This window comes from Ammodytes marinus (assembly GCF_949987685.1).
Source record: "Ammodytes marinus genome assembly, chromosome: 6".
In the NCBI taxonomy this organism is placed as follows: domain Eukaryota; kingdom Metazoa; phylum Chordata; class Actinopteri; order Uranoscopiformes; family Ammodytidae; genus Ammodytes; species Ammodytes marinus.
Window position 1 is genome coordinate 17,127,009 of NC_137235.1, and position 25,616 is coordinate 17,152,624.

Here is a 25,616-nt window from a genome sequence, read left to right on the forward strand (position 1 = left end):
TGTCCTTGCCTCCACCCCTCCGGTGTGCCCCTGTTGCCACCGAAATCACACCCACTTGCACACAGAAATACCAGTAGCTGAATTCACGAGGCACCTACGGAGTGTGAGGAGGGGACACTCTGCAAGGTTCTGGCTCCTGAAGCCGCTTTAGCTTGTTAATAATGAAGATACAACTTTTCAATGCAGATGTTTAGTGAAAGCACAACCAATGTCAGTGTAAATCCATCAAATATTAATAAAATAGTTTAAAATTACATGATCAAACAGTCCTCAAAATGTGTTTTTCATACATTCCCTGTTAAAACATGACAACCCCAATCATTTTATGTTTTAGTTTTCTTTTATTAAGATCGGCGGAACATTACAATGTGAATTTTATCTGCTGCATTCTTAAAATCTAGCAATCTATTTTCATATTCATTGCAAGAAAATATCGTAGTGTGAAGGATATTCATCCTTTAAAATAAAGTCACGCCCAATATTATTCATTACATGTTCCATTCATTTGTTTATGAACTAGCCAATCCTGTTTGACAGAAGTGTTTTGAAATTAACCCTTTAATTTGCACAAGGAAAGACCAACAGAAAAGAGTATTGTGCTTTACAGATGATCAATATGACAACTAAAACAAATAGCCATTTGTTTTTGATTTACACATTCTGGCATTACCGAGACAAAACAAAATGAATGTTTTTACATTTCTTTTACATTAATTAAACATTCAGCCGATCATTCAGTTTTCAATACTTTCTCTCCTTGTTTTACCAGAGAGTCCATGCTGTCGTTCACTCTTCTCTCCACATTGGTTGTAGCTTCATTTTTCAATGCTTTTCTCTTGTTTAATTGGCGCCTGGCTACCTCGCCTACAGCGGATCCAGCAGCTGTCCCGACAGCTCCGCCAATTAACCCTGCCAAAAGCACGCCGAGCAGCAGACCCAGTAACGCAACCCCGATGACTTCCTTGGGCACCTGTTTAGCAGTGTTCCCCATTTTCTGCCACACTGAGCTCTCAGACACCATTTTGGCCCCTGCTTTGGCACCAGAGCCCACCTTCCCCCACACTGGACTCCCCGCCACTTTCTTTGCACCGGCACCAATTCCAGCTCCGACGAGCATGGAGCGGTCAGCCACCAGTTTAGCTCCAGTTCTGGCCCCAGATCCTACTTTTCCCCACATAGGACTCTTCGCCACGTTTCCCCACATAGGACTCTTAGCCAAGTTCTTTGCCCCGGATCCAATCCCAGCTCCGACACGCATGGAATGGTCTGCCATGAGTCTGGCCCCTGAACCCACTTTCCCCATCATGGGACTTGCTGCCGCTGCCTTGGCTCCAGATCCCACCCATGCAGAACCATCCCACACAACTTGAGGAACTCTGTCTCCCACTAGTTTGGACACATGTCCGGCACCAGCTCCCACCTTCCCCCACATAGGACTATCGGCCACCATCTTCTGGACGTTTTGCGCTTGGCTGCCGACCGTCCCCCACACCGGACTGCTTTTCACCTTTTTCGCTCCCTCGCCGACCCACATGGAGCTATCTGCCAACAGTTTGGGTAACTTCTTGGCACTGGACTCCATTTTCTCCATAAGGGAGTGGAAAAGGGAAGGGGACAGAGAGGAAATGGTGACAGAAGGAAGGCTCTCGATGGTCAAGGTGCCAACGCTCATCTCTGCCTCCTCCCTGGTCTTCTCAATCTCCTCCTCTCTCACTTCCTCGTCGGCCTCCTCCACAGACTGCATGTAGGGAAGCGGTCGGCCCTCGGAGCTGAGCCGTCTCACAGCAGCTCCTTGCCCGTATCTCCCCCTTCTCTCCCTGGCTATCTCCACCTGCCTCTGCCTCACCCTGTTCTCCGCCTCCTGAAAAGCCGGGGAAGAATAACAGCGTCCTCCAGCTTCCACTACTGTCTGCTCCACCTTCTCCAGCAGCTCAGCCACATTCTTGCCGTTTCTCCCACCACCACCACCACCTCCTCCTCTAGTCTCCATCACATGAAACCTGTCCCCGCATTTCTCCACCAGCTTTAAGAGATCTGGGCGCTGACCGGCGATGTAGGCCTCCACGCCGTGGTCCCCGGCCTTCCCGCTCTCCCTCAGTCGATCGGCGTAGGTAAAGAGGACCAGTGTGTGTCTCTGGACCGACTCTAGGCCAAACACAGCCTCCAGGGCCTTGAGAGACTGCAGCTCAGTCTTTGCAGGCTGGTCTAAGGGGACACACAGCAGGAAGGCGTGAGGACCGGGACTCAACAAGGCAACACAGGAGGAGATCTGAGCTCGCACCTCATCCGGAGTCTGCTCTGAATTGAACCAGTCTGGGGTATCCACCACCGCCACCTGCAGTACAGAGAAGGCACAGCCACACAGGAAGCATTACAAAGAGTTCATTTGGAGGTGAAATCAGCCAGGATTTTTTTTACAACACAAAATAAGAAAGAGAAGTCAACGTTTTTTTTAAAGTGGCAAATGGTGGAATGTGTAAAAGGAAAACCAAGCAAATCTTAATAACTTACCCGTCTGCCTGCAACCACTGCTTTCCTTTTCTCACACTCCTGAGTGATGGATGTGAGGCTCTCAGGGCGCGACTCAAACTCCTGCTGTCCCAGTATGAAGTTGCCAGCTGCGCTCTTCCCCGCTCCCGACCGACCGAGCAGCACCAGACGCAGCTCCGGAGAGGAAGAGGAAGAGAAGGCAGGGGAGGATGGGGGAGATTGAGGGGGATATGAGGATGGGGGGAGAGGAGAGGGGGATAAGGATAAGGTGGATGGAAGAGGAGAGGAGGATCGGGGAGGTGAGTAGGATTGGGGGAATGGGAGAGCGGAATCGAAGGTCGGAAAATCGGAGGAGGAAGAACCAAAGACGGGCGCATGAGATGTGGAGGTCGGAGACGCCTCGGGGGATCTCTCTTCAAAGCTGTTGATTCTGTGGTGTACTGAAAGCAATCGAGAGTAGAATATGGAAATTGAAACATCCTAAAATAATTTTTAAACATTCTGTTAAAATAATTTGTTGATGTATTTACTTGAAATATAATGTGGTGTCAACACAGAGTGATTTATTTTGGAAATGTAATGGATGTTTTAAAGGTGATTCGGCATGTGACTTCCTGTCTCGCTCAATCTGTTCTGTGATGAGCTGTGCTAATATCCAGCAAAAAATAAAGCCTTGCTTATCTACAATGGTGGGCTCGGGGACTTCCAGAGCTGCAACAGAGTATATACGCAACGCAGCCGAGCCAGTGGAAGCAGCACACACTCTGACCAGAGTGAAACCTAACTGCTCTGCTGCCGTGACAGAGATGGACCGAAAACAGATCTGTTGGATTTAGCCGCAAGAGTGAACTTTAAGTGACATAATACAGACACATATAGAGGTCCTATGACTTACAAGTTGTGGTCACTTTCGAAGATGACATTTGTGACAGTATAGCTCCATCTAAAGAGGAAAAACAGTGAATATGAATCCTAAAGGGGTAGGATTAAATAAGTGTATACTTATTCCTGCTCCTTTTCAGGCATATCTCAGCAATACAGATAATTTGTTTTCTTTTATTTTTTTATTTTTTTGTGAAAACATAATTTTTGTTTATTGTATTTCCATGCTTTTCATTTTGTTTTGTATGTTTGATATGTCTGAAATAAATTGAATCAAATCAAATCAAACCTTCAATTCTTTAGCTTCTTTTTTTCTTCTCTACATGACATTGACACCAAAATCAGATACAAGCATTTGATCCAGAACCCAGTTGTATTGACGCTTACCTGCATTTAGTCTGTAGCTGGGCGTCCTCTTCCCCTCCATGGCATCAGTGGGTTCTGAATCGGACAGCCGTTCTGGTGCTGGTGTTGATGAATGAAGCCCGTTAGACACTTCCCTCACATCCACTCTTCCCTCCATGTTATCACTCTCTTCTCTTCTCCTCTCCAAGATCTCACTGTACTCCTCTCCTCTTTCGATACTCCTCTGTCCGTCTGTGTCAAGGATGTACTTTGAAGCGGCCGTCTCATTTTTCTCCTCTTTTTGAGCTCCGTAACTTTCCATAAGTTCTCGCCTTCTGTCATTAACTTGCTTCTCCAGCTCCCTCTCCTGTGTTGTTTTCATATAGTACACCCCATTTTCTTGCACCATATTCTCCACCTGTTACATACATGAATACATAAACAACACGTTAAGAAAAGGTGCCCCAATCTCATGTTCACAATTATATTTTATTATTCCCGCAGGTAATTTCCATTGCGGAATATATTCCCATGTCAGTCAATGTTACAACATAATGAGGTATATAAACAAACTGGTCCTGACAACAGCTGGGTGTGACTGTTTGATGTGAAATAGGGTGTTGCTGGATTTATGCATGCTAAGCAACCTAAACATTAGAGCTGCAACGATTAATCGACTAAAATAATCGCCAACTATTTTGATAATCGTTTCGAGTCATTTTTTAATAACAAATGTCCAAATTCTCTGATTTCAGCTTCTCAAATGTGAATATTTTCTGGTTTCTTTAATCCTATTATGACAGTAAACTGAAATATCTGTGTGTTTGACATAAAGTTGCAGCCCTACCATCCATCCATCCATCCATCCATCCATCCATCCATCCATCCATACATCCATACATACATACATACATACATACATACATACATACATACATACATACATACATACATACATACATACATACATACAGGGTGCCATTAAACCAAATTTCACTTTAAGAAAATGTAAAAAAAAGTGCTTGACAGAATCACACACTTTTTAAAAAAGATATAAAACAAAAGTGATTAAATGGTGAGAAAGAGAAGCTGTAAAGTATACACATTCCAAAATGTGTGTGAAAAACTCTCCTCCTGACATTTTTATGTCAACTGTTCTATGCAGCGACTTCTCACCTTCTCCAGCAGCTCGCGGACCTGCTCCCTGTTCTGCCGCTGACGATTATTGATGACATGGTACCTTCCACCGCAGCGCTCGATTATCTGCCTCAGGCCTGGGTGTTCTTTATGCAGGTATTCCTATGGATAACAAATTCAGATGTAATGGGTTGCTTCGCTCTTGTTCACAATAGATGGTGAACAAGGACGCCTGAAGGCAAAGCAGCAGTATCCAGACAAGTTTTAAAGTAAACATAAAATGACATCAAATTGTTTGAAAGTAGTTACAAAAACCCTACGTGAGAAGTTAGACAGAAGACAGATTACGTGTGTCAGTGTGTAACAGCCACAGGTCCGGCCAAGTCGTTTAGAAATTGTATACAAAAGCTTCTTTTAAAATGCTTCCCCATTAAAATGTATGGTCAAATTAGTTTAATCAGCAGAGTGAACAACAGGGGGCAAAGTAAAGTATTGTAGTTGTAGTGCACTGACCTAGCAGTAAGCTTTTACATCAAATAGGTAATATATCTGCACTACTATTCAAAGAGTGCATAGTACCAAAGTGTATACTACCACCTTTAGATGCTAAAATTAAGAGGACTTGAAATGTATATCTCAGGACAGCCAGACAGTGACAGTTAATACCTCTTCAGTTCTTCCCATTAAGTAGTCCCCACAAGTCAGCAGGACCATGGTATGATTCAGCGCCTCATCCCCAAACAACTCCTCCAGCACTCCAGGTACACGACTCTCCATCTGGGAAAAGACAAATGACAAATCCATCTTAATTCCAAAACATGGTCATTAACTTTTTAAAACTACAAAAAGGATGTCATTTGTGACTGCTTGAGCAAATTTAGAAATGATGCCAAAACATGAGATGAGAAATACAACCAACCTCCGTGAACTGGCTAACAGGCACCAGCAGCAAAATAGCATGTGGACCTGGTGCTACCAGCGTCAATGCTCGCTCTGTCTCCGTCTTGACACTGTCCTCCATCTCTCCACCGGACCAGTACCATCTGGGAGCCTCCACCAGGGACACACTCCTGCCCTCAGAGCTGCCCCGTCGCAGCTGGCAGCTCCGGGACGCACTGGGAGAGATGGGGGACAGCTGACTCAAGATCGTGTCTCCCGATGAGGTCTTTCCACATCCAATGTTTCCCAAAAGAACAAGTCTGAGCTCTTGGGGTGAGCTCCCTATTAAGTGTTCGCCCATAACTGGAAGGAGATAAAGACAAGAGCAAGGCGTCAAATGTGCCATCTTGAAGTAACTACACCACCCAACAAAAAAAAGGAAACAAAAAAAAAGCGTCCGATTGTGCCCAATAGTTAAAAAAAACGTTGTCTTCTTAAGGGACTCTGAGGAGCATTCGGTATGTGTTCATTCTTGCACCCCCTTTGGACAAAAGCGGTAGTGTTTTTACTATGCCAGCTTTTGTTCCTGGGTGAGCATACTCATGACAAAGGCATTAAGTAAAAAACAATACAAAAATGGTATTCTTTGCACTGATGGTCTCGTTTGCTGTTACATGTAATTTATGATCATCAGAGGAAAAATTAGACTGTATCAGAAATATTTAAAAGTTCCTCGCAGCACCTTTAAGTTTCCCTGGAGCGTAACATATTCTCTCCATCCCCTAACCTGGTGCGCATAAGTTCACAAGTATAGTAGTTGTGCTCCTGGTTTAAAGCTTTCATGTCACTTAAACTTGTCCTCCGTTTCTAACTGCATCCCTTTTATTCTCTGTTTGATACGCCACACCTTACCAGTCCTGTCCAACTACATTCTACCTGGATTTTATACTCTGATATGCAAATATGTACAAAGCACGTACCACGCACTAATGGACACAAAAATGAGGACATACAGAATTGCAAGTTCACTTTGACGGTACACAACAGCACAGTATTGTATAAAGACTGCGCACGTTCAGCACTTAAAGAGAAATCTAAATTTTGAATTAAACTAATACGGAAAGTAAAGAGAATGACCAACATGACAGACACTAGCAGTATTGTCTATTCAAAGCTTGTGTAACACTGACAACCATTAACTTATTACAGTGATTGGTAGAAATTCCTTGAGACCAAACAGAAATATGGCAAAGAAACTTTGTATCATCGTTAATTATCTAGAATTTGCTCGGTTTAAAGTCCAACCTTAATAGTGAGATAACTAGTGCTCACTAGTATATTAGTAAAGAAAACAAGACGATTATTTAAATAGTAAGAAATATACTCACTCAACCGTGTGTGTTTCCTTGAAACTCTGTTTGTTCAGTTGGGGCTGGATTATGTCTGTATTCCAGGCAACTTCAGTGCAGGTTGATTCCCAGACGACTACTCAAAGCTGCCTACGCAGGTTCACAGTCTCAGGGAGCTACCCGTCTAACCACTCCCAACGTTCAACACATGAATGCACTTGTAAATATATTTTTGAAGCACGCACAACAGTTGTCTTTGTCTGCAGGATGCAAAGCATTCCAAAATGGGGTGGAGGCTTATCCCGAGGCTGTTGTGAATCATTTTACCTTTACCAACCACACCCATGAGGTGTCAAAACTCATGGCTGACTGTCAAACAAGACGTTAATGTTAGTAAGTGGTAAAATATGCCAGAAAATATTTTGTAATGCATTCAATTGCATTTCAAAGAAATACATTTAAAGATCACTCCTCTTGTGTTCAGTGTCACAAAATAGTAAATCTTAAGAGCCTGTGATTTTTGTCTATAAGAACATTTCAATCACAGGTGTTGAAGTTAATGATTATTTTTAAGAGTAAATTCAGAAAGATTAGATGCAATTATATAACTTTCTTATAAAAACATTTATCTATTTATAAAAGTGTATTGGTCAATGTGTTGCAGTAATGCAGATTTGGATGTACATTGCACCTTATAAACTCTGCCACTTATGTTGGACGATGTTGTCAACCTGTCAACTATGCACTTAATAACGGTTTTCAGAGAAATCATATAGTGGCTTCTGTTACTCCTGGCCATATGCAGTCAAATTTATAATCAGAGCTGTCACACACTTAACTTACTTACAATGAGCTTTATAATTGATCAAACTTTTATTTTTCGAGTATAACTGAAAGAATATTTAGGAGACAATCTTCCAATTCTATGTAATGCCTGTTCTTTGTAGCACAACATTAGAAATTTACACTTTTTAATGTGTCCTGCAACACAGACAGAAGGTTTCTGGTCGATACATTATTATTATGATTATTATTAAAAAAAAATATATATTTTTTTTTTTACAAAATTATAAAAACCTGATGTTTTAAAGTAAACTTGCACATATGTTATAAAACAAATATCATTTTTAAAGTGCAAACAAAATCTTTCAAGAGTAAACTAACCTATAGTGTCTTTCAGTATGACAAAAAGTGCTGTGTACTGCTAGTGGGGTCTTCTTCATCACTCACAGCCCAGGCATCACATAGGCAATGTTTTCCATAGTGGAGGCCTAAAAAGGATGATAAGAGTGTGTTAGCATACAGAATAACACAATACTTCACTCAGGTGCCTGCATGTGGCTGTCGTTCGCTCGTGGCTGCATTTCTCTTTTTTTGTATAATTCTTTTTATTTTGGTTTTTTCGTAACAATAATCAAACAAACAAACAACACCAGACAATACATACAAACTAAGAAAAGAGAGAAAAAAAATTAAAATAAGAAAAAGGACAAATGTGTATGTTGTCGTGGCTGCATTTCTCACCAGTGTGTGTTGTGTGCAGCTCCTCAGCTCTGGTATCTCTGCAGAGAGGCAGATTAGAGGAGCCAGGGCACACAGCAGAGAGTCCAAGAGCAGAGACAAGCTACTCGGCACACTCACCATTTTCTACGGAAAAAAACAAAAGGAACGAAAATGTGTAAATACAGAGCAGTTGAAATCATGCAGACTTTCAGTTACAACTTTTTATGATGAACATACATCTAAAACAACCTTGCTTCAGCTCCATCACAAAATAATACATCATATCATAAAGTGCATATATTACTTCAACCCTATCACACTCCTATGTATATGCGTCTTTGTACCCTAAAATACATGTAATTTAGTCTGGTTTAACCTAGATACCTGGTCAAGTAAGCTGTTTTAAATTTAATTTACCTTTATTTATCCTCGAGAGATCATTCAGGGGTGTCCCTCATTTACAATGACGTTGAGTCAACAAATGCAAAGAAAAAAACAACAATACATACATAATATACAATGTAAATACATCAAATACACAACAAGCTAAGAGACTAAACAATTTAAACGTTTAGACAGCGAGGTAGAATAGCTGCAATTCAAATTAAATGGGTGAAAGTACAAGAAAGCCTAATTAAAATAGTCACAGGTAGAGTTCGGCAGATTTAAGATAACATGTCTGAAGGATATGAGGGTATTTATTTTAATTGGTTAATGATCTCCGTTACATTTTCTCTCAAATATGCAGTAATTCGCTTCCAGACAGGCATTACACGCCCTCAACTGTCGGTTGTAAAAGATAAGGATAAAAACATGAATACTATGGGTTCATAAGAAAACACTTAAAGGTGAAGTAAGCGATTTATCTATGTTAATATAAGTGTTAAATCGCTCTTTATTCTTACAGTGATCACTTATAGTGTGCACGTTTCATAAAGCCGATCTCTCAGTCACTCACTCTGCATGTAATCGGCAAATAAACTTTTTGGGGATCCCACTACTGATAACCAATCAGAAGAGAGAACGCTACAAACCGGCACCCGTCTCACTGCCGGTGCAGGTGCAGAGCGACAGATGGGTGAATGTGTATGCGCCTACAATGGCGGGGGAGCAGGTAAAAATCCTTCCCAATGTCTGTTTTGATGGTTTTTATCATGTTTTATCACACTTATGGATCCGAGATGATGCTAGATAACTCGCTGCTTGAATACCGAAGTGCATTAATGTGGTGACGTGGGGACGAGGGAGGGGACTGCTAACTGCAGTCACTGACAGGAAGTTAGCTAAACTGACCATTCCGCTTACTGAACCTTTAAGTAGGGTTACATCTTAATTTTCCGAAATATTTCAAATATATAGATGTATTATCTATTCTACTGTATGTTATATGGTCACAATGTAAATTAAAGCAGACCAGACCCAGTTTATGAGAAAGGTTTGTTCAACTCCATTGTACTCACGTCTGTCTCCTGAAGATGGTGTCCAATAAGGGACAAGGATTCCCCCAAAAGGTGTAGGTGAGCCGCAGCACTGACAGGATCCCGGTCAGAGCAGCCAAGACTCCTGGATGTGTTTCTGAGAGTGTCCCAGGCTGAACCGGTGCTACTGCACATAGAGCCAATGGGGCTGCAGGTGTCAGTCATAATGGGGCTAGATACCATGGGATCAACTGCAGAGGTAAGCAGTGTGGAAGCAATGGCTGACACTGAACCCGGAAGAGGTACGAACGGACATGGCCTGTTGTTGGTCACTGGAGTGGCAGGCGGGGGGATAGTACTAGTGACGGGAGAGTATGCCACCATGTTATGCTGGTCATCTGGATATAACCAGTACTCCAAAGGGGAGCTTGGATTTGTCTGAGAAAAAAGAAAAAAAAGCAGAAAAATTGTTGTAGAAATAAACTTTTGAACAACTAACACAAGATAATTACCTGATCAATGCTGCCCTCTGCTGTGTAACATGAAGGCAACAGTGTGTCTTGGATTTCCTGGGAAAAAGGAAATTTACATCAATATCATGAGTCGGTAAGGAAGGCAGTTTAAATAAAAAAATTAAACGGAGTTAAACATATTGTTATCCCCTATTCTTTTTACACGTCATCTGTTCTGTTCTCACCTCTACTTCTCTTATTTCCCATCCGTCTTGTGGCACACACGCTAGATGAGCAGGGAGAAAGACAGAGGACTCTGATCCACAAAGTTCAGCCTCAGCTCCGCTATCACCTGAAATATGTCACATATTTCTATCAAACAATGGATGATTACCCCTCTGACCATCTCTCTATCTCAATAAGTGTTCTATCTGCATCCTTACAGTGCACTGTGGCGATTTGCTAACCATTTGTCTCTAAAACACCCTGTTTATTAACATTTGTGAGTCAGCTTTCTGAACAGCTGACGTATGATAAACAAACACACGTTAAAAGCACCTTACCAGAGTGTTGCCTTTTCTTGTCGAGCAAGCCGTTCGATTCCTTAAAGAAGAATGAATTTTGTAAAGCAAGACAGTTACAGAATATATAATAACTGTGACAGTCTTAACATATTAGGAAAACATTAACCTTAATTAAGAATAACTAAGAAATCAATCTTTTTTTTACTGCATTTAAAAATCTGTATAGAGAGCTTGACTAGAACAGCACGTACCAAACTGCATAATGTACACACATAGCTGCAAACAGACCACTAAGTCAAATTATTGTGCAGTTAAGGAAACACCTCTGCCGACAGACTACATCAGAGTATACTCCATCTATCATTTGTCATGCAGCGAATCACATCAGTTAACACTCTGCTTCAGATAGTCTGGATAAAATACATTTTAAAACCATTAACAGTCAACAACTTCTTCAACATTTCTACTACCAGTTCAGACCTAGAGTCCACCTGGTAAAGCCTCTTGGTGCTACATGCCTCAAAATCTGAATGTGTCCCCAGCTGCTCCTCATCCATCAATAGGTCTGTGTGGAACCTTGTCCTCTCTTTCTGGCTGCATCCACTCACTGAGCATTCTCCAACCACATCCATCTACACAGCCAGAGAGGAGAGGCACAGTGTTAAAGCTGCTAGTTGGTGGTGATTTAAATAAAGTTCCAGCTTTGCTGAGCTCCAGTTTTGATTGAAAAGAAAAGCACCACTGATACAAAGGAAAAATACCTGTGATATCAATCACAATAGGCCTAGTTCAGTTACAGCATGATACAAAATACCATTTCATGATCAAATGTAGCCTACTTTACTTTGAAGCTAAGTCTAGTCCTGTTAGGAATGTATCAGGATTTATTTCGGTCCAAAAAGGAGGTTAACGTTATGTATTTTAATTTTGAATTTAATTGTTTATTAAGCATTTTTTGAAGTGACTTGTCAGGATTAATGCGTTACCATAGGCCTAAAGAGGAAGTAGCTAGCTAGTGCTAAACTAGGTGCGTTTATGAAGTAGCCTACATGGCATATGTTTAAACCACCGAACAACGAGCTTACATGCTGCTAATAACTCAAATAAACCCCCTAAAAATGTTTTTCGTTGTTGGACTCTGGCATGCTCAGTCTCAACTCTATGTGTGTCACGTCTGAACCGTGAGAAGGAAAAGCTGCTGACTCACGTTTAGCGGGTCCATGGCCTCTCTGCTGATTCACGTTTGACTGGAGCGAGAGGAAGCTAACCGACAGATAGATGACCAATTATTTCCATATGTCAGCCAGTTGTCAGCTGGTTGAGCAGATGCAGCTCTCACATATTTCTCACACGTAGCCTACCTGAACTTCTCTTTAAACCAAGTTTCTGGAAATGTGCAAGTTAGCCTATGCTAAAAGAAAATCTGAATTTGACAGAAAATTCATTCCAGGTCACTTAAGGTATTTGCATGCAGAACTTTACTTAATGGGAGCAGGCCTCAATTTGGCTACACTTTGGGGCCAAAAGTAGCCTATATAGTGCCCTGAAGGCTACTTTTAAAGTGGCACTGATTTCTTGAACTTGAGTTTATTTCCAAATAAGGGTAAATTGTAATGTTAATTAGTATCCAGTGACATTTGGATCCAGACAAGTCCATTATTGTTTTTCTTTCTATGTAGGGTAGTCCAGATATCACAGATTTGCCTCAAGGCCTTAAACAAATGCAATGGCCTACCCTATCCATAGACCATAAACACTATTATCTATGTTGTGCCCGCAGTATGGAGATAGGCTATCTCTTTACTGATTCAACATAACATGCTCAATGGCTTAGGCCTGCCAAAGCCTGCTCTTCTACAGCTCAGGAGACAAATTTGAGATTCTCATCTCAGCCTCATTTTAATATCTTTTTGGTCTGAAATGTCTCTCATTTGTTTCTCCTCAAATTCACTAGGAGAAATAGGTGAGACAGAGTTACTAGAATTGCTCCTCTCAATTCAGTGTTTTTAATGGCTCCTTTGTTTCTCCTTTGGAAAAGAAAGTCAACAAGAAATCAAATTATAATTTGTTGCCTTTATTTATAAAGGTTAATCCCAATCTTAATCAATAACCATTTATTTTTCTTTTGATTTATTTATCATTTACCTGGTCCCATTTACACACACATATCAATTCAGGGTTCAGTGCCTTGTCCAGGTCACTTCAACATGTGGCAGGACATGGGGCTTGAACCGCTGACCTCTTAGTTATGGGTCATATGCATTACCCACTTGCCACAGGCAAACAATCCTTAAAAGCAACCAAAACTTTTTTATAACTCTGAGAATTCAATGAGTGCTCGTGGAGAGCTCTTCATTTGCTCCGTCTGAGTTTAGTATGAGATGAAGAAACTGAGAGTAGATTGAGTTCATAGAGAGAGCTCTTTGATTTCTCTGCCTGAGATCACAAAGAGACACAACTATTATTTGAGAGTTTGATGAGATCTCTTCTGAAACTTAAAGGAGACTAAATTGAGGTTTAGTGCATCTTATTGCTCCGAAAACAATTAGAGACAGGAGAAATAAATCTCAGTCTCAGTTTGGTGTCACACAGATCTCATAGTTGTCTAGGAGAAGTATATGAAACATGTTTGAGATCTCTTTTCAAATGTTCTTTTCCTCTGGGTGATATGAAAGATCCCGACTGACCTGCACAGTCCTCTGATGATCTCTTTCTCAACACCACCTGACTGACATCATTGCCCAACCTCACTGATGCTGCCAGTGATTAATGAAAGCATATTCTTGCAGCCAGATTCAAGGTGTTGTGGAAAGCCTTTCCATCAGAGTGGAGGCATGCATGTTATGGTCCGTGTTTTTTGGGATGAGATATTCAACGATCACATGTGGGTGTATGTTCAGATGTCCTTTTGACCGCGCAGTGCTTGTTCTGTCAGCAGGATTAGATTGCTGGTTTCTTTTTATGGCACTTGAGATAGTATGAATTCAGGTTGCTGGCTAAGATTCTCATCAATAATTAAGTTGGACTTCTTAAATCCTTAAACCATAAAAAAGTACATATGGACAAAATTATAGAAAGCACCCGGTGGTTTCACCACCTGTATTGATACAGCATATTAACTGCCTGTATTTGCTCTAGGCATACTTCCTCACTTGTGTCGTTTCCTTCCTACTGAAACTTATTATTTTAATGTGGAACTTGATAGACTTATCAGTGATCTAGTAAAGTGGTTTAACTTGATCTTGTTTCTGACGAACTAACAGTGGCTGGAGTATTGTCTTGACACAGTCATGTGGTTGTTTTTCTGTACCAACCCCCACCTCCCTCTCCGTCTCTGGCTTCAGAAAGTCACAGTCATGTTTAGAGTGGGCTCCTCCTCTAGTCTGGCTCAACTTTGGAATTCCAAAGCTGCGAGGTCACGTTCAGCGCTCAGCCCTCCTCCCCCTGCTTTTCCAGGTCATGACAAAAACTTTCTCACTCATGCTAAGTCCCATAGCCCCACCCTCAGCACTTTTCCCAAGTTCTCAAACTTGCTGTGTCATGTTAACTCTCAGTCCCTCCTACCATTCTTGCTGATTTTGCCATATCATGTTTGGCTGTGGGTTTGTCACACCGAGTTCCTGTTTTGATTCAACTGCTGGAGGGAGGAGACAAGAGGACCATGTATAAAAAGGGAGAGGACCGACTGACTCACAGCACAGACTGTACTGAACATCAAGAGAGACAACTGAGAATCAGTGTGGACAGATACCAACAAACAAACCTACAGGCCTTCATCCTAAACTGGTGAGTAAAACACAACAATGATATGCTTTATAATAATACAATGTTAGTGATCATGTAGGAAGATGGTTTATGTCCCGCAAAAAAAACACTTTTCTGACACCCTAACTTTTTTCAGGGCCACAATGGAGACAGAAAAGACAACTCAGACAGCAGCAGAGCAGGTGACAGACAGGTAAGAATGAGTTGCTCTGATTTACTGTATCTATACAATCTTCTTTCCACTGGGTAAAATTGCAATACGTGTCCATTAAGTGCTTCCAAAACTGTGTTTAAACTGTCATGCTACCTTGTAAAAAAAATCAAACCTAGTATTGCGCTAGGATGATCATATCTGCCGCATCCAAAAGTGGGTTTCTAGGGCAGTATGTGCCAATTCTTGTCAGATGCATGATGTGTACTTTAAATAAACATCCGTGCTTGCAGTAACCCACGTATTGTATTCACATACTGTATATCCTCTGTACTTTGGAGCCACATATTTGTTCATATTTGTAAATTTCACGCCCACCTCTCCCGCGTTCTTTTATGTGAACCCGTATTTGACAAAAATGTTCAGAAAGTTCCTGTTTTTTCTTTAAACATAACTGAACTTTACCCGCCTGTATTGATGACGAATATTCCTCTTCTTGCAGCGATCTGTCAGAACTAATCAAAAAGGTGACAAAGGAGAGTCATATCCGGGCAGAAAACACAGAACTGATGCTGAGCTTCCAGAAGTCAAAAGTCACCTTACCACAGTACAAGGTAACATAAAGCAACCCAACATATATCTATTGGATGACCTTGCTTTTTGTATAACTTTCTGCGTGGCCGGCTATTAGTTGCCTTGATTGTCTTGACACCACCTTTCATACCCCTTCTCTTCTTCTTCAGCTCCTCCTGTGCTCGCTGTATGAGATCTACCAGGCGTTGGAAGAAGAGATGGACAGAAACTCCAACCATCCCGGTGTCGCACCCATTTACTTCCCCGCTGAACTGGCCCGACTGGAGGCCCTTGAGAAAGACCTGGAACATTTCTATGGCCAGGACTGGAGAGAGAAGATTGTTGTCCCTGCAGCAACTAAAAGATACTGCCACAGAATCAGACAGGTACATATGGTAGCTTACAATGTGTTATACATATGTCACACGCACACACACACAAGCACTATTGTATACTTGAGGACATTCATGACATAATGCTTTCCCTAGCCCCATACCCTTACCATTACCATCTAAACTAAATGCCTAACCACAACCCTTACACTTACTTACCATAACCTATACCCAATTCATACCTGAACAGTAAAACCTAGTCTTAATCCTTTTAAGGCCTGTCCCGAAGTGAGAACCGGGCAAAATGTCCCCACTTTCCAAAAATGTTCTCGCTCTAAAGGTGTAAAACTCAAATCCGTTCTTCTCACAAAAATTGTTGTAGAAGTACACACACACACACACAGGTCTGCACGTTGATACTGATAACAACGTTTTTTTTTTTTTTTTACAGATTGGTAAAGAAAACCCTGAGTTCCTGGTTGCCCATGCTTACACCCGTTACCTTGGTGACCTTTCTGGAGGGCAGGTCCTGGGTCGTATCGCCCAGAAGTCCATGGGGCTGAAGAGCAGCGAGGGTCTGTCGTTCTTCGCCTTCCCCGGTGTGTCCAGCCCTAACCTGTTCAAACAGCTGTACCGCAGCCGCATGAACAGTGTGGAGCTGACGGAGCAGGAGAGGAACGGAGTGCTGGAGGAGGCCGTCAGAGCCTTTGAGTTTAACATTCAGGTATGGAGCGATGCTATAGAGAAGCACAGCAAGTAACCTTAGAACATAAAATGTCACTTTGTACATGTACCGGTTTAACCTCTGCTCTCGCAATTGTTCATAAAGCCGGTGGCAGCTTGATAAGACGTTCTCGCCTTGTGTGTTTTTTTCACAGGTCTTCGATGATTTACAGGAGATGCTGAGTGTCACGGAAAATACGTTGCAGAATTGTTCAACACACTCCAAACCAGTTCAGACGCTCCAGATCCCCGCAGACATAATCAAAATTTCCCCACTGCTCAGGATGGTCTTGGGCATTTTTGTGGCTCTGGCCACGGTCAGCATGGGACTCTATGCCTTTTAGAGAAGATACAAAACAAGAAATACTATGTATATATATACGTATGTTGGTTTTCTTTTTGTGAAATTATAATGAAAACCCTTGAGTGATTATAATACTGTAATATGTTTAACAGTCTGTAAAAAAGAAAATACTGTATATTTTTGTAATTTAACAGAGAGCCAGATTCATATGTAATGAGTTTGAAATTCTAACATATTTGTCAACACTGTTATCCAGTGTGCATTACTATGTGCAATATGTTTACTTTTTATACTGTAAATAAGTTACTTTTTTAATAAAAATCTTTTGATGAAAGAAAGCATTTTCTGGGCTTTTGTTGGTACTGCTCATCCATGCTCTTTTCTTGTAACTGCTGATGTTCAGTGTCCAGCTGGCCCTTGGCCCTACTATGTTTCCTGGTTAAACACTTGGAATTTCATTGTTCATATGATTGCATATATTGCAAAATGACCACTTTGCACTTTGGTCAGTGACAGCACTTTGGTCAGTGAAAACTGTTATAAATGTGCTTTTATAAATAAATTTGACTTTTTACTTACTTACTTACCACTGACTAAAAAGTATTTAATTATTGATTACTCTCTCAGTAATCATAAGTAATTTATTAGAACACATGTTGTAACTGTCATCAGATAGAGTAAGATTAAGTTGATGAGTAAGTACGATTCAGACGAATAAAAAGAAAGCATGTATTGCTGCAACGGATAATAATGAGACAACACGTCTTATACGTGTAAAATTTTGTATCCACTTTTATTGTGGTTTCAGGATTTTCCTAAAACATTTGCGCCGGTTGCACACGTCATAAATTAAAAACATGAAATGATTTTTAACAGCAGCCAGAGGAAATGTCTGGCTTCATCCTAGGCCTATTTCATAAGTGAAACAAATCAGTAGTGCTGGTATCTGTCTCTCCCTAGAGGACAACTAAAAGAAAAACACGTCATGTCAGAAATGATTGTACTTCACAATTGTCTCAACCTCAACCTTGTAAAGGCACAGCAGCCTGAGTAAATCAGAAATGTCATCCTACTGTCTTGTGTACTGCCCAAATATTTGAAAGCTAAAAGTAATTGACTTTACATTCAAAATGTTTTCCTTTTCTACTGCTGTAGTTTATTTCACGTTATGACCCAGGAGCTCTGGAAATGCATCACTCGCTGTAAGAAAGCCATCAACACAAAACAAAACCAAACAGAATTAAACAAGAAAATAGAGAGGTAACTATGCAAGTTAACAATGGACAGAGTTAATCCACTATGTTACCTCAGCATGTAAATCTCTAGCCACGATTCCTTCAAAAACACACACACACACACACCTACACACATATCAAAATTCTCACTCATCTATGAAGTCTACAAGCTACAGAGGGCCAGATGAGGGGAATCTCAAGGTGCTTTGAGGGGGGAATTGCACAGCATATCTTGTCATTGTAAATGGTACTGACGGTAAACAGTGAAAAACACATTACGGACTGATTTTTAAAACAAAAGTATAAGCATGGCAGAAGAGGATCCATATTGCGAAAATGCAAACAAACAACAAACAAAAGAACAGATCTATAGTAATAAAAGCAGCTTCAGAGATGAACTACAGTAAAGACAACAAGACCTTAGTCAAATAAAACGGATTCAATATTCAAATATCCTCAGAATCTGAAACAAACCCATTTTCTCTCATGGTATTTAGTAACCCATGGGACCTCATAGAATATCTTTGTTCAGAAAAACTTTGGTTATTTTTCTGCTTTTTTGATGATTGCATATCAGTTGCGAGGCCTGTGCTTGTTTGACATACAAAGCGTAATTTGAAAAACACAGTAAATTCTTGTTTTGACTGACTTTTCAAACCAATAATGAAGCCCACTTGACTAAGACAAATCTCCTGCTTTATCTCCACGGATATAAAATATTGCACATAACGTCTTGAAAGGGGAGGTAAATTACATTTGCGACATGCATCTAACTTTACCAATAAAAATCACAAAGTAAAATACACTTCTCATACATGTCATACAAAAGGGAGAATTACTTTGCAGTAATATTTTGCTACCTGTGGAGCTTTCCATTTTATTCTGCTAGCTCAATTTGGCACGCTGTCCTACTGTTAAAAGGCAAAGAGTTTCCAAAGCCGAAATAGGTGTGCACATCAGACATAGGCAATGCACTGTAGGTCACAGTTTTCAGCATCTGACTGCATCCTAAGTAAGCCTCTGCATAATGCTTTATCGCCTTGGCTACCTGTTTGAACAGCTAGGACAGATTTTAGTTACTTCTAGGCAGGAGCAGCCATCGCGGCAGTGCTCAGTTGGTTTCGTAAGTGGACAGCAGGGCTGCATCCACTGGCTCCATGCAGGAGGGGCAGGTGAAGGAGCGCATCAACCAGGCGTCAATGCAATCAACATGGTAGATGTGAAGGCAGGGCAGGAACCGGATGGGATCGCTGTACTCAAAGTCCATCATGCAGATCACACACCTGGAGGAGAGAGCAGTAAGCCCTTATTCTAACAATAAATCAACCATACTCTAGGCCAAAACTCATCAACTCTGAAAAACCTCAGCTGAGATTAACTGAGGAAGAATCATAGAGATGGTGGAGATAGAATTTATATTTTGAGGTGAGCTGCTCCTTTATGCCAGGCTGCTTTATGTTGTCGCTAGTGGCAGCCAATATTACGGTACTAATAAACTAAGCACCTCATATCACATTCAAATAAACCAGGGTTACCATTAGGTCCCCAACGTATAGGCTATCACCACAACAGTGAAGCGTGGCAGTGAATCTGTAGAAAACAGTTTTGTTGTAGAAGCATTATTTCGTGGCAATTTATTCACACAGTAAGCCATGATCCCATTTCCACCGATCTATCCAATGGCTCAGAATACTGGTACCTAAGTTAACCCAATTCATTGTGTTACATCAAAACAACTTGGAAGTTAAATAAATAAATGCACAAACAATTATGCAATAAGGTTGGCCTACTCTAGACTCACTCTTTAACTTTCTTGTCAGAGGGGTCAGAGCCAGGGTCGAAGATGCCTCTGGGCAGGTGCTGGATGAGACCAATTCGCTGGGCAATGCGTATCTGCTCCTCCTCGGTCAGCTGGCAAGCCAGACGACTTTCCCCTGGATTGGGATGGTACACTGGCACTGGCTGGGGGCGCTCCTGGAACAGAAGAGGGACGGTGGATCGATGTAAGGTACGTATGTTTTATGTATGTTCAATTGGCATTAGAGCCTGATAGATGCTGGATGGATATCTGAGGCTTATATTGTTGTTACTGAAATAAACTCATCCTGTTTGCTGGGTAGGTTCTAAAATTCATTTGGAGGATCTTAAGACACTACAATACTCACAAACACAGTCACTGTATTTTGTATGTGCGTGTGTACATTTCCCACTGATTTCCTTTCATTTATTGAGTTCCTGATACATTTTAAATTGCCTCAAGGGAAGCGCCACCTTCCCAGTCATTCCAAATTCCCTTTGAATGAATGAATGAATGAATACTTTATTTCAAATATGCAACAACAATACAATAATAAAAATGCATCAACAGGAGTCAGCCCTAGTGACTCCTGCACTGATAAGGCCGCCAAGCACTCTATAAAAATGTCACAACATATTTGAAAAGGGGTGGGAAGAAGTAAAAACTTGTTCAATCCCACCCCACTTCTTTAAACAATATTAACAGGTCATATATCAAAATCAAAACTCAAAACTACATGTTTCCTTCAGACTCATTTCTCATTTTCATGATATCAATTCTATGTATCAACACTTGCATATATGTACACCATACCAATGCACATAGATACACACAAGCATACAAACAAACACTTGCATAACTGTACACACCATACCAGTACACATAGATGCACACAAACGTACTAATACATAATCCTACACATACCCATGTTTACTACTCACTGACACACTGAAAATGTCAGCCACTCCGACTGCCAGCACCACAGCAACTGTGGAGTCAGCCATCGCAAAAGGCCGAGCCACCACAGCACGCGACACCCCCTTAAGACCAATAGCTTACTGCTGATCACACAGTTAACTAGTCATGTTAAGTGCCTTTAGTATGGCAGAGGGCCTGGCATGTCTGTGATTCAATAGGCTACACATAATAGTATCACAGGTAATGGGATTCCACACTTAACCTACTCATAGTTTTCTGGGTCTTTGGTAGAGATATTTTTAAGACATAACTCATATAACATTCATTTACAGTTTGACACATGTTCTGAATGTATAGCCTACAGCAGTGATTATATCAGATATTATTCTATGAACAAACAATGGTTGCATTAAAAATAGTGAGATATCGATTTTAAAAAACAAACTGTGGTGCCCAGATCTGCTTTCAAGTGGAACTGTGTGACAAAAGGAGGGCGAGAAATACTGACATCATCATCCATAATAAACGATGATCGGAAGACTTTATAGTGAGATCATTTCTGAGGTGACATGCTCCTAAATCCCCGGGGTGTATTTGACTCGGAGTCCAAGCAGCTCACCTCGTAGGGCGGCGGCGCCTCTCCGGGCAGGCTGCCCCCCTCGGACTCGTTCAGTAGCGACAGGTCATCCGCACCTTGTGAAAACAGACAGTTCCCCATTGAACTGAGACCACCAGTTCATTAGTCTCCCCCTTGTGTTGTGAGGGTGACACACACTCAGAACGCGTCACCTGGAGCTAACTTGCTAACGTCTAGGCTTGACGTTATAGCTTAGCTAGCTGCTAGCTGATGGTTTGTTGTCATGTTCGCGAAGAGCTCGACGGAATTAAACGAACTAATGCTGAGCTAGACGGTGGCTGGAGACATGAGATGAGACCATATACTGTATATAAAAGATATAAAAGTTTACCGTCACAGCGAGCTGACCGTGTGTCTGAGTGCTGTGTGTGTGTGTCATGGACCTATTATAAGAGGTGTGTTTTGGCTTGATGTGTTTACAAAAAACACAAACCGGAATATCGTCATCAGGAGGCTCCTCGGAAAGTAAAGTTTGTGTCAAAACAAAAAAAAAAAAAAAAAAAAAAAAAAGTTTGTGTCAAAACATTCCACCTTACACTTTTGGCTTTACACCCACGGTTCGGAAGACTTGGGAGGAATACTGCTTCACAATGAAAAGCGGACAAGCTATCAAATTGACGCGCGTGTCCAAAAACGTTTGCATTGCTGATTAAGTAATAGATCACGGGTCAGTCTTTTTTTTAAATGTGTTATTTATCTAAATATGTAGCGGTGTATTTATCGAGTCTGTCTTATCGAGATAAAACACAAAACAAACTTAAACCTGCAGTGTGTATAATTTTGGGTTTTATTTCCTAGCAGATTTTGTAGAAAGTAATTATAATATCCATAAGTACATTTAATTTAGTGCATAATAGCTGCATTTTTTTTATTATAATTTTTTCCCTTAGAAAGGGTCTCATATATGTCCATATTTCTGCATATTTTGGACCAAGGCCTAGTGCCGCCATCTTGAAAGTGTCATAGTTGGAATGTCATCAGGTGCATTGTTTAAAATTTAGAATTGTTCTTGTCCTTGAAGGCCACTGTAGCTTCTGTTATTATTCGAAAGGGTTGGGGTTACCCAGGGAGTGTTGCATTCTAGAACTTTCTAGAACTTTCTTGATGATGTCATATTACACACTGCACCTTTAAAAAACGATTTTATTATGACTTATATCCGGATGCAGTATGATGAACACGCCTACATTTCCGGTTGGCAGCGGCTGCAGATCTTACATGTCCATGCTGCAGATGGACCATATTGCTGGGCTCTGCTCTGCATGAATGCATGTCTGTTATTTTCCGGTTGATTGTTGTGGTCCTGGTCTATGATTCACGCACGTAGAAATGGTAAGTGGGAGATGAAACGCGTGTCTTGCTGAAAGGGCTACTGCACGATTTTGAAAAATGCATTCAGACCATGGATTCTGAATTCCTTTTGAGAGCCTTTGTTTTTAAAACATTCCGAGATCGGACATCTGACATTCGGGAGGGAAGGGGGGAGGAGGGGGGAAGGGGGGTGCGCGCGGCGCCCCCGGGGTGTTTATAATTTAGAATTGTTCTTGAAGGCCACTGTAGCTTCTGTTATTATTCAAAAGGAGGGGGGTTACCCAGGAAGCGTTGCATTCTAGAACTTTCTTGATGATGTCATATTACACAGTGCCCCTTTAAATAGCTAAAAGTTACAGTTTTGACCAGGTGTTACATTTATCTCACTGTGATGAATAGCTTTTTGTAGGCTAGGGAAATAAATAAAAAAACTCAAGCTACTATAACGTAACCCTGGACCTATTACAGAGAGAGAGAGAGAGAGAGAGAGAGAGAGAGAGAGAGAGAGAGAGAGAGAGAGAGAGAGAGAGAGAGAGAGAGAGAGAGAGAGAGAGAGAGAGAGAGAGAGAGAGAGAGAGAGAGAGAGAGAGAGAGAGAGGCCTATATGTGTGGCCATATTTTAATTGTGCTATAATTGGCTTCTGCTGAAACAAAGCCACATAGTTATACATTTAATATTTAGGGTAAAAAAAACTGTGTGTGTGTGTGTGTGTATTGGGATAACAGACTGTTGGGGGAATTATGGCCCCCCATTGTACTATTGAAGTATTACAATGTAACTACACATGGGATATTTTGCTTTCTAGTTGTTTCAAGTGTTGTAGGCTATAGATTGATATCAGTGTTGTCACCACTTTTAACTATACCCAGGTCACCAGGTCATATTTCCAGCTGCACCAACTGTATGATCCACAGTGTTATTCTGGTGGACGATTTTCTTTTAATTCCTCTCATTTTAATTTAATAGATTTCAGTGAGTCGCCGAAAAGTTTATTATATTATGTTTGGCAGCAGCTTCCTGAGTCCTAAGCCAGATCCTGCATTGGTGATGGCTTCTCGTTTTTTTACCTTTTTTACCCCTAAAAATAAAGTTATTCTCAAAAGTATTTTAATCGGGCCTAAAAAAACAACATGTATAGACTGGACTTGGGTGTTCACTAATATCTTTGTTCACACACATTTAGGCAACAGCTTGTCCACCACCGCCACCCCTTCCGCCTCCCTGTGCAAACCTGCCTCCTCCTAAAGTTCATCCTCCACCACGCCCTGCATTCGCTGCAATACCGTTTCGTGCTGATGGGAGCTCTCCAGTCCAAGAGACAAGTCCTCCACCAGAAACTCAACAGCTTGCGGAGGTAAGAGTCTCCTCCATCCAATAATCTGGAGCTATACGTTAGTGTGAGACCTGCATATCTCAATGTGAAACCTCTCAACCCTGCAGTCTCCACCAGCTCCACCCCTGCTCCCAGTGCAAAATGGAGCCCAGTTTCAACCGTCACAAGGACAAGAAGACAGTAGGTCTACCTCCCATAGTCAAATGAGAGACGGTCCAGTGCAGGAAACCGAGCCTGCACCTCAGACACTTGCACACCCAGGTACACTATCTTTTAAGGGCATAGTTTTTTTTTTTTTTTTTCACTGTAAAAAGTATAATGTTAACTTTTCTTTCTGTCTCAAGATGACAGGGCAGCCAAAGGAGACAATCATTCAGATGGACAAGATTGAAGACAACAAACTGCCTTGAAGCACTTTAGTTACTTAAAGACATAGATGTACATTGAAAACTATGTTTTGGACTGCACTGAAACACTTACAGGTTAGTCTGGTGAGCACAGCGCTTCATGTTCAGGCCAAAAATGTATGAAGGGATCAATTAAAGCTTTTTTTCTTTCATTAGAATTCCAACCACGTACTTTTTATTGCCTTAGTGAAACGCTGAAACAAAACAAGCTTAAAAATAGATTAAAGCTAATAGATAATTATAAACTCAAAGGACAGGGTAAAATACACTTTGAGTGTATAATCCATGGTATCTGCACATTTTTAAAGTTCAAATTTAAAGACATTTAAGACCTTTTTAAGACCTCTAAAATGAAAAAATAATACCAATACCGCGGTAACAGAAATCGACAAACTACACTATAGTCCGTAAAGGGTTACATTAAATCTGACTACCAAATATTCAATGCACTTTAGCTAACAACTGCTGTCTAATTACAGAAAATAAAAAACAAAAAGGTCCAACTAGCTGATCTTTTGAGGGAACTATTAGTATCTTTAAAGATGAGCTATAGTTGGACCTTTTCGGGTTGAAGATGGCCTCAAAATCCACTCCCAAACCTACTGCCAGTTTCTAGAAGATACTTTCTTCAGTGGTACAGTAAAATGTCTGCATCTTTCAAGAAGACCATGATTTTTATGCAGGACAATGCTCCATCACATGCATCGAAGTACTCAATTGCATGGCTAGCCAGTAAAGGCCTTAAGGATGAAAAAATAATGACATGACCCCCTTCCTCTCCTGACCTAAACCCTATTGAGAACCTGTGGGCCCTGCTTAAACGGGATATTTACAGTGAAGGAAATCAGTACACCTCTCGGAACAGTGTCTGGGAGGCTGTGGTTGCTGCTGCACAAAAAGTTGATCGTCAACAGATCAAGAAACTGACAGACTCCATGAATGGAAGGCTTGTGACAGTTATTGAAAAGAAGGGTGGCTATATTGGTCACTGATTTTTTTTTTTTTTACATGTCGGACATTTTTATTTGTAAATGTTGAGTTGTTTTATTATTCTCACTGTAACAGATGAAAATAAACAAGTGAGATGGGAACATTTTCGTTTTTTTATTTAGTTGCAGAATAATTCTGCATACTAATAGTTGCCTAATA

The 25,616-nt window shown here is 41.0% G+C and overlaps 4 protein-coding genes across 5 annotated transcripts; 2 read left to right on the forward strand and 2 right to left on the reverse strand.

The window, feature by feature from the left end:
* Positions 1–328: 328 nt before the first annotated feature.
* On the reverse strand, positions 329–7,286 carry LOC307252453 (uncharacterized protein). Of its 2 annotated transcripts, XM_080030122.1 has the most exons (8): positions 7,122–7,286; positions 5,774–6,096; positions 5,521–5,631; positions 4,894–5,016; positions 3,760–4,135; positions 3,386–3,433; positions 2,512–2,930; positions 329–2,335 (listed from the first exon to the last, which is right to left on the reverse strand). In XM_080030122.1, the coding sequence occupies exons 2-8, from the start codon at positions 6,092–6,094 to the stop codon at positions 731–733; spliced, it is 3,003 nt and encodes a 1,000-aa protein (XP_079886248.1). In that variant the 5' UTR covers positions 6,095–6,096; positions 7,122–7,286; the 3' UTR covers positions 329–730. The 2 variants fall into 2 exon arrangements, with proteins under 2 accessions (XP_079886248.1, XP_079886249.1); XM_080030123.1 differs by lacking the exon at positions 3,386–3,433.
* Positions 7,287–14,687: 7,401 nt separating this feature from the next.
* On the forward strand, positions 14,688–17,154 carry hmox1b (heme oxygenase 1b). Its single transcript, XM_080029666.1, has 6 exons — positions 14,688–14,765; positions 14,881–14,937; positions 15,398–15,509; positions 15,639–15,854; positions 16,252–16,524; positions 16,679–17,154. The coding sequence occupies exons 2-6, from the start codon at positions 14,888–14,890 to the stop codon at positions 16,865–16,867; spliced, it is 840 nt and encodes a 279-aa protein (XP_079885792.1). The 5' UTR covers positions 14,688–14,765; positions 14,881–14,887; the 3' UTR covers positions 16,868–17,154.
* Positions 17,155–17,613: 459 nt separating this feature from the next.
* rnf11a (ring finger protein 11a) lies at positions 17,614–21,783 on the reverse strand. Its single transcript, XM_080028682.1, has 3 exons — positions 21,398–21,783; positions 19,864–20,036; positions 17,614–19,345 (listed from the first exon to the last, which is right to left on the reverse strand). Exons 1-3 carry the CDS (start codon positions 21,494–21,496, stop codon positions 19,174–19,176), a joined length of 444 nt encoding a protein of 147 aa, XP_079884808.1. The 5' UTR covers positions 21,497–21,783; the 3' UTR covers positions 17,614–19,173.
* Positions 21,784–22,630: 847 nt separating this feature from the next.
* On the forward strand, positions 22,631–24,717 carry LOC307251430 (uncharacterized protein). The gene is made up of 4 exons (XM_080028801.1): positions 22,631–22,747; positions 23,911–24,081; positions 24,168–24,321; positions 24,405–24,717. Exons 1-4 carry the CDS (start codon positions 22,745–22,747, stop codon positions 24,449–24,451), a joined length of 375 nt encoding a protein of 124 aa, XP_079884927.1. The 5' UTR covers positions 22,631–22,744; the 3' UTR covers positions 24,452–24,717.
* The last annotated feature ends 899 nt before the right edge of the window (positions 24,718–25,616 follow it).

What these genes read in the sequence shown, in the direction of transcription:
- LOC307251430 (XM_080028801.1), top strand. An exon ending in AAACTCAACAGCTTGCGGAG is followed by an intron (nt 24,082 to 24,167) that starts GTAAGAGTCTCC and finishes TCAACCCTGCAG; the next exon opens with TCTCCACCAGCTCCACCCCT. An exon ending in TCAGACACTTGCACACCCAG is followed by an intron (nt 24,322 to 24,404) that starts GTACACTATCTT and finishes TTCTGTCTCAAG; the next exon opens with ATGACAGGGCAGCCAAAGGA.
- LOC307252453 (XM_080030122.1), bottom strand. Translation starts at nt 6,094, where the DNA reads ATGGGCGAACACTTAATAGGGAGCTCACCCCAAGAGCTCAGACTTGTT. An exon ending in CTGTTAGCCAGTTCACGGAG is followed by an intron (nt 5,632 to 5,773) that starts GTTGGTTGTATT and finishes GTCTTTTCCCAG; the next exon opens with ATGGAGAGTCGTGTACCTGG. An exon ending in CAGCTACAGACTAAATGCAG is followed by an intron (nt 3,434 to 3,759) that starts GTAAGCGTCAAT and finishes TTTCCTCTTTAG; the next exon opens with ATGGAGCTATACTGTCACAA.
- rnf11a (XM_080028682.1), bottom strand. Translation starts at nt 21,496, where the DNA reads ATGGGGAACTGTCTGTTTTCACAAGGTGCGGATGACCTGTCGCTACTG. An exon ending in AGGCGCCGCCGCCCTACGAG is followed by an intron (nt 20,037 to 21,397) that starts GTGAGCTGCTTG and finishes CTTCTGTTCCAG; the next exon opens with GAGCGCCCCCAGCCAGTGCC. An exon ending in TCTGACAAGAAAGTTAAAGA is followed by an intron (nt 19,346 to 19,863) that starts GTGAGTCTAGAG and finishes TCTCTCCTCCAG; the next exon opens with GTGTGTGATCTGCATGATGG.
- hmox1b (XM_080029666.1), top strand. Translation starts at nt 14,888, where the DNA reads ATGGAGACAGAAAAGACAACTCAGACAGCAGCAGAGCAGGTGACAGAC. An exon ending in GCAGAGCAGGTGACAGACAG is followed by an intron (nt 14,938 to 15,397) that starts GTAAGAATGAGT and finishes CTCTTCTTGCAG; the next exon opens with CGATCTGTCAGAACTAATCA. An exon ending in CCTTTGAGTTTAACATTCAG is followed by an intron (nt 16,525 to 16,678) that starts GTATGGAGCGAT and finishes TTTTTTTCACAG; the next exon opens with GTCTTCGATGATTTACAGGA.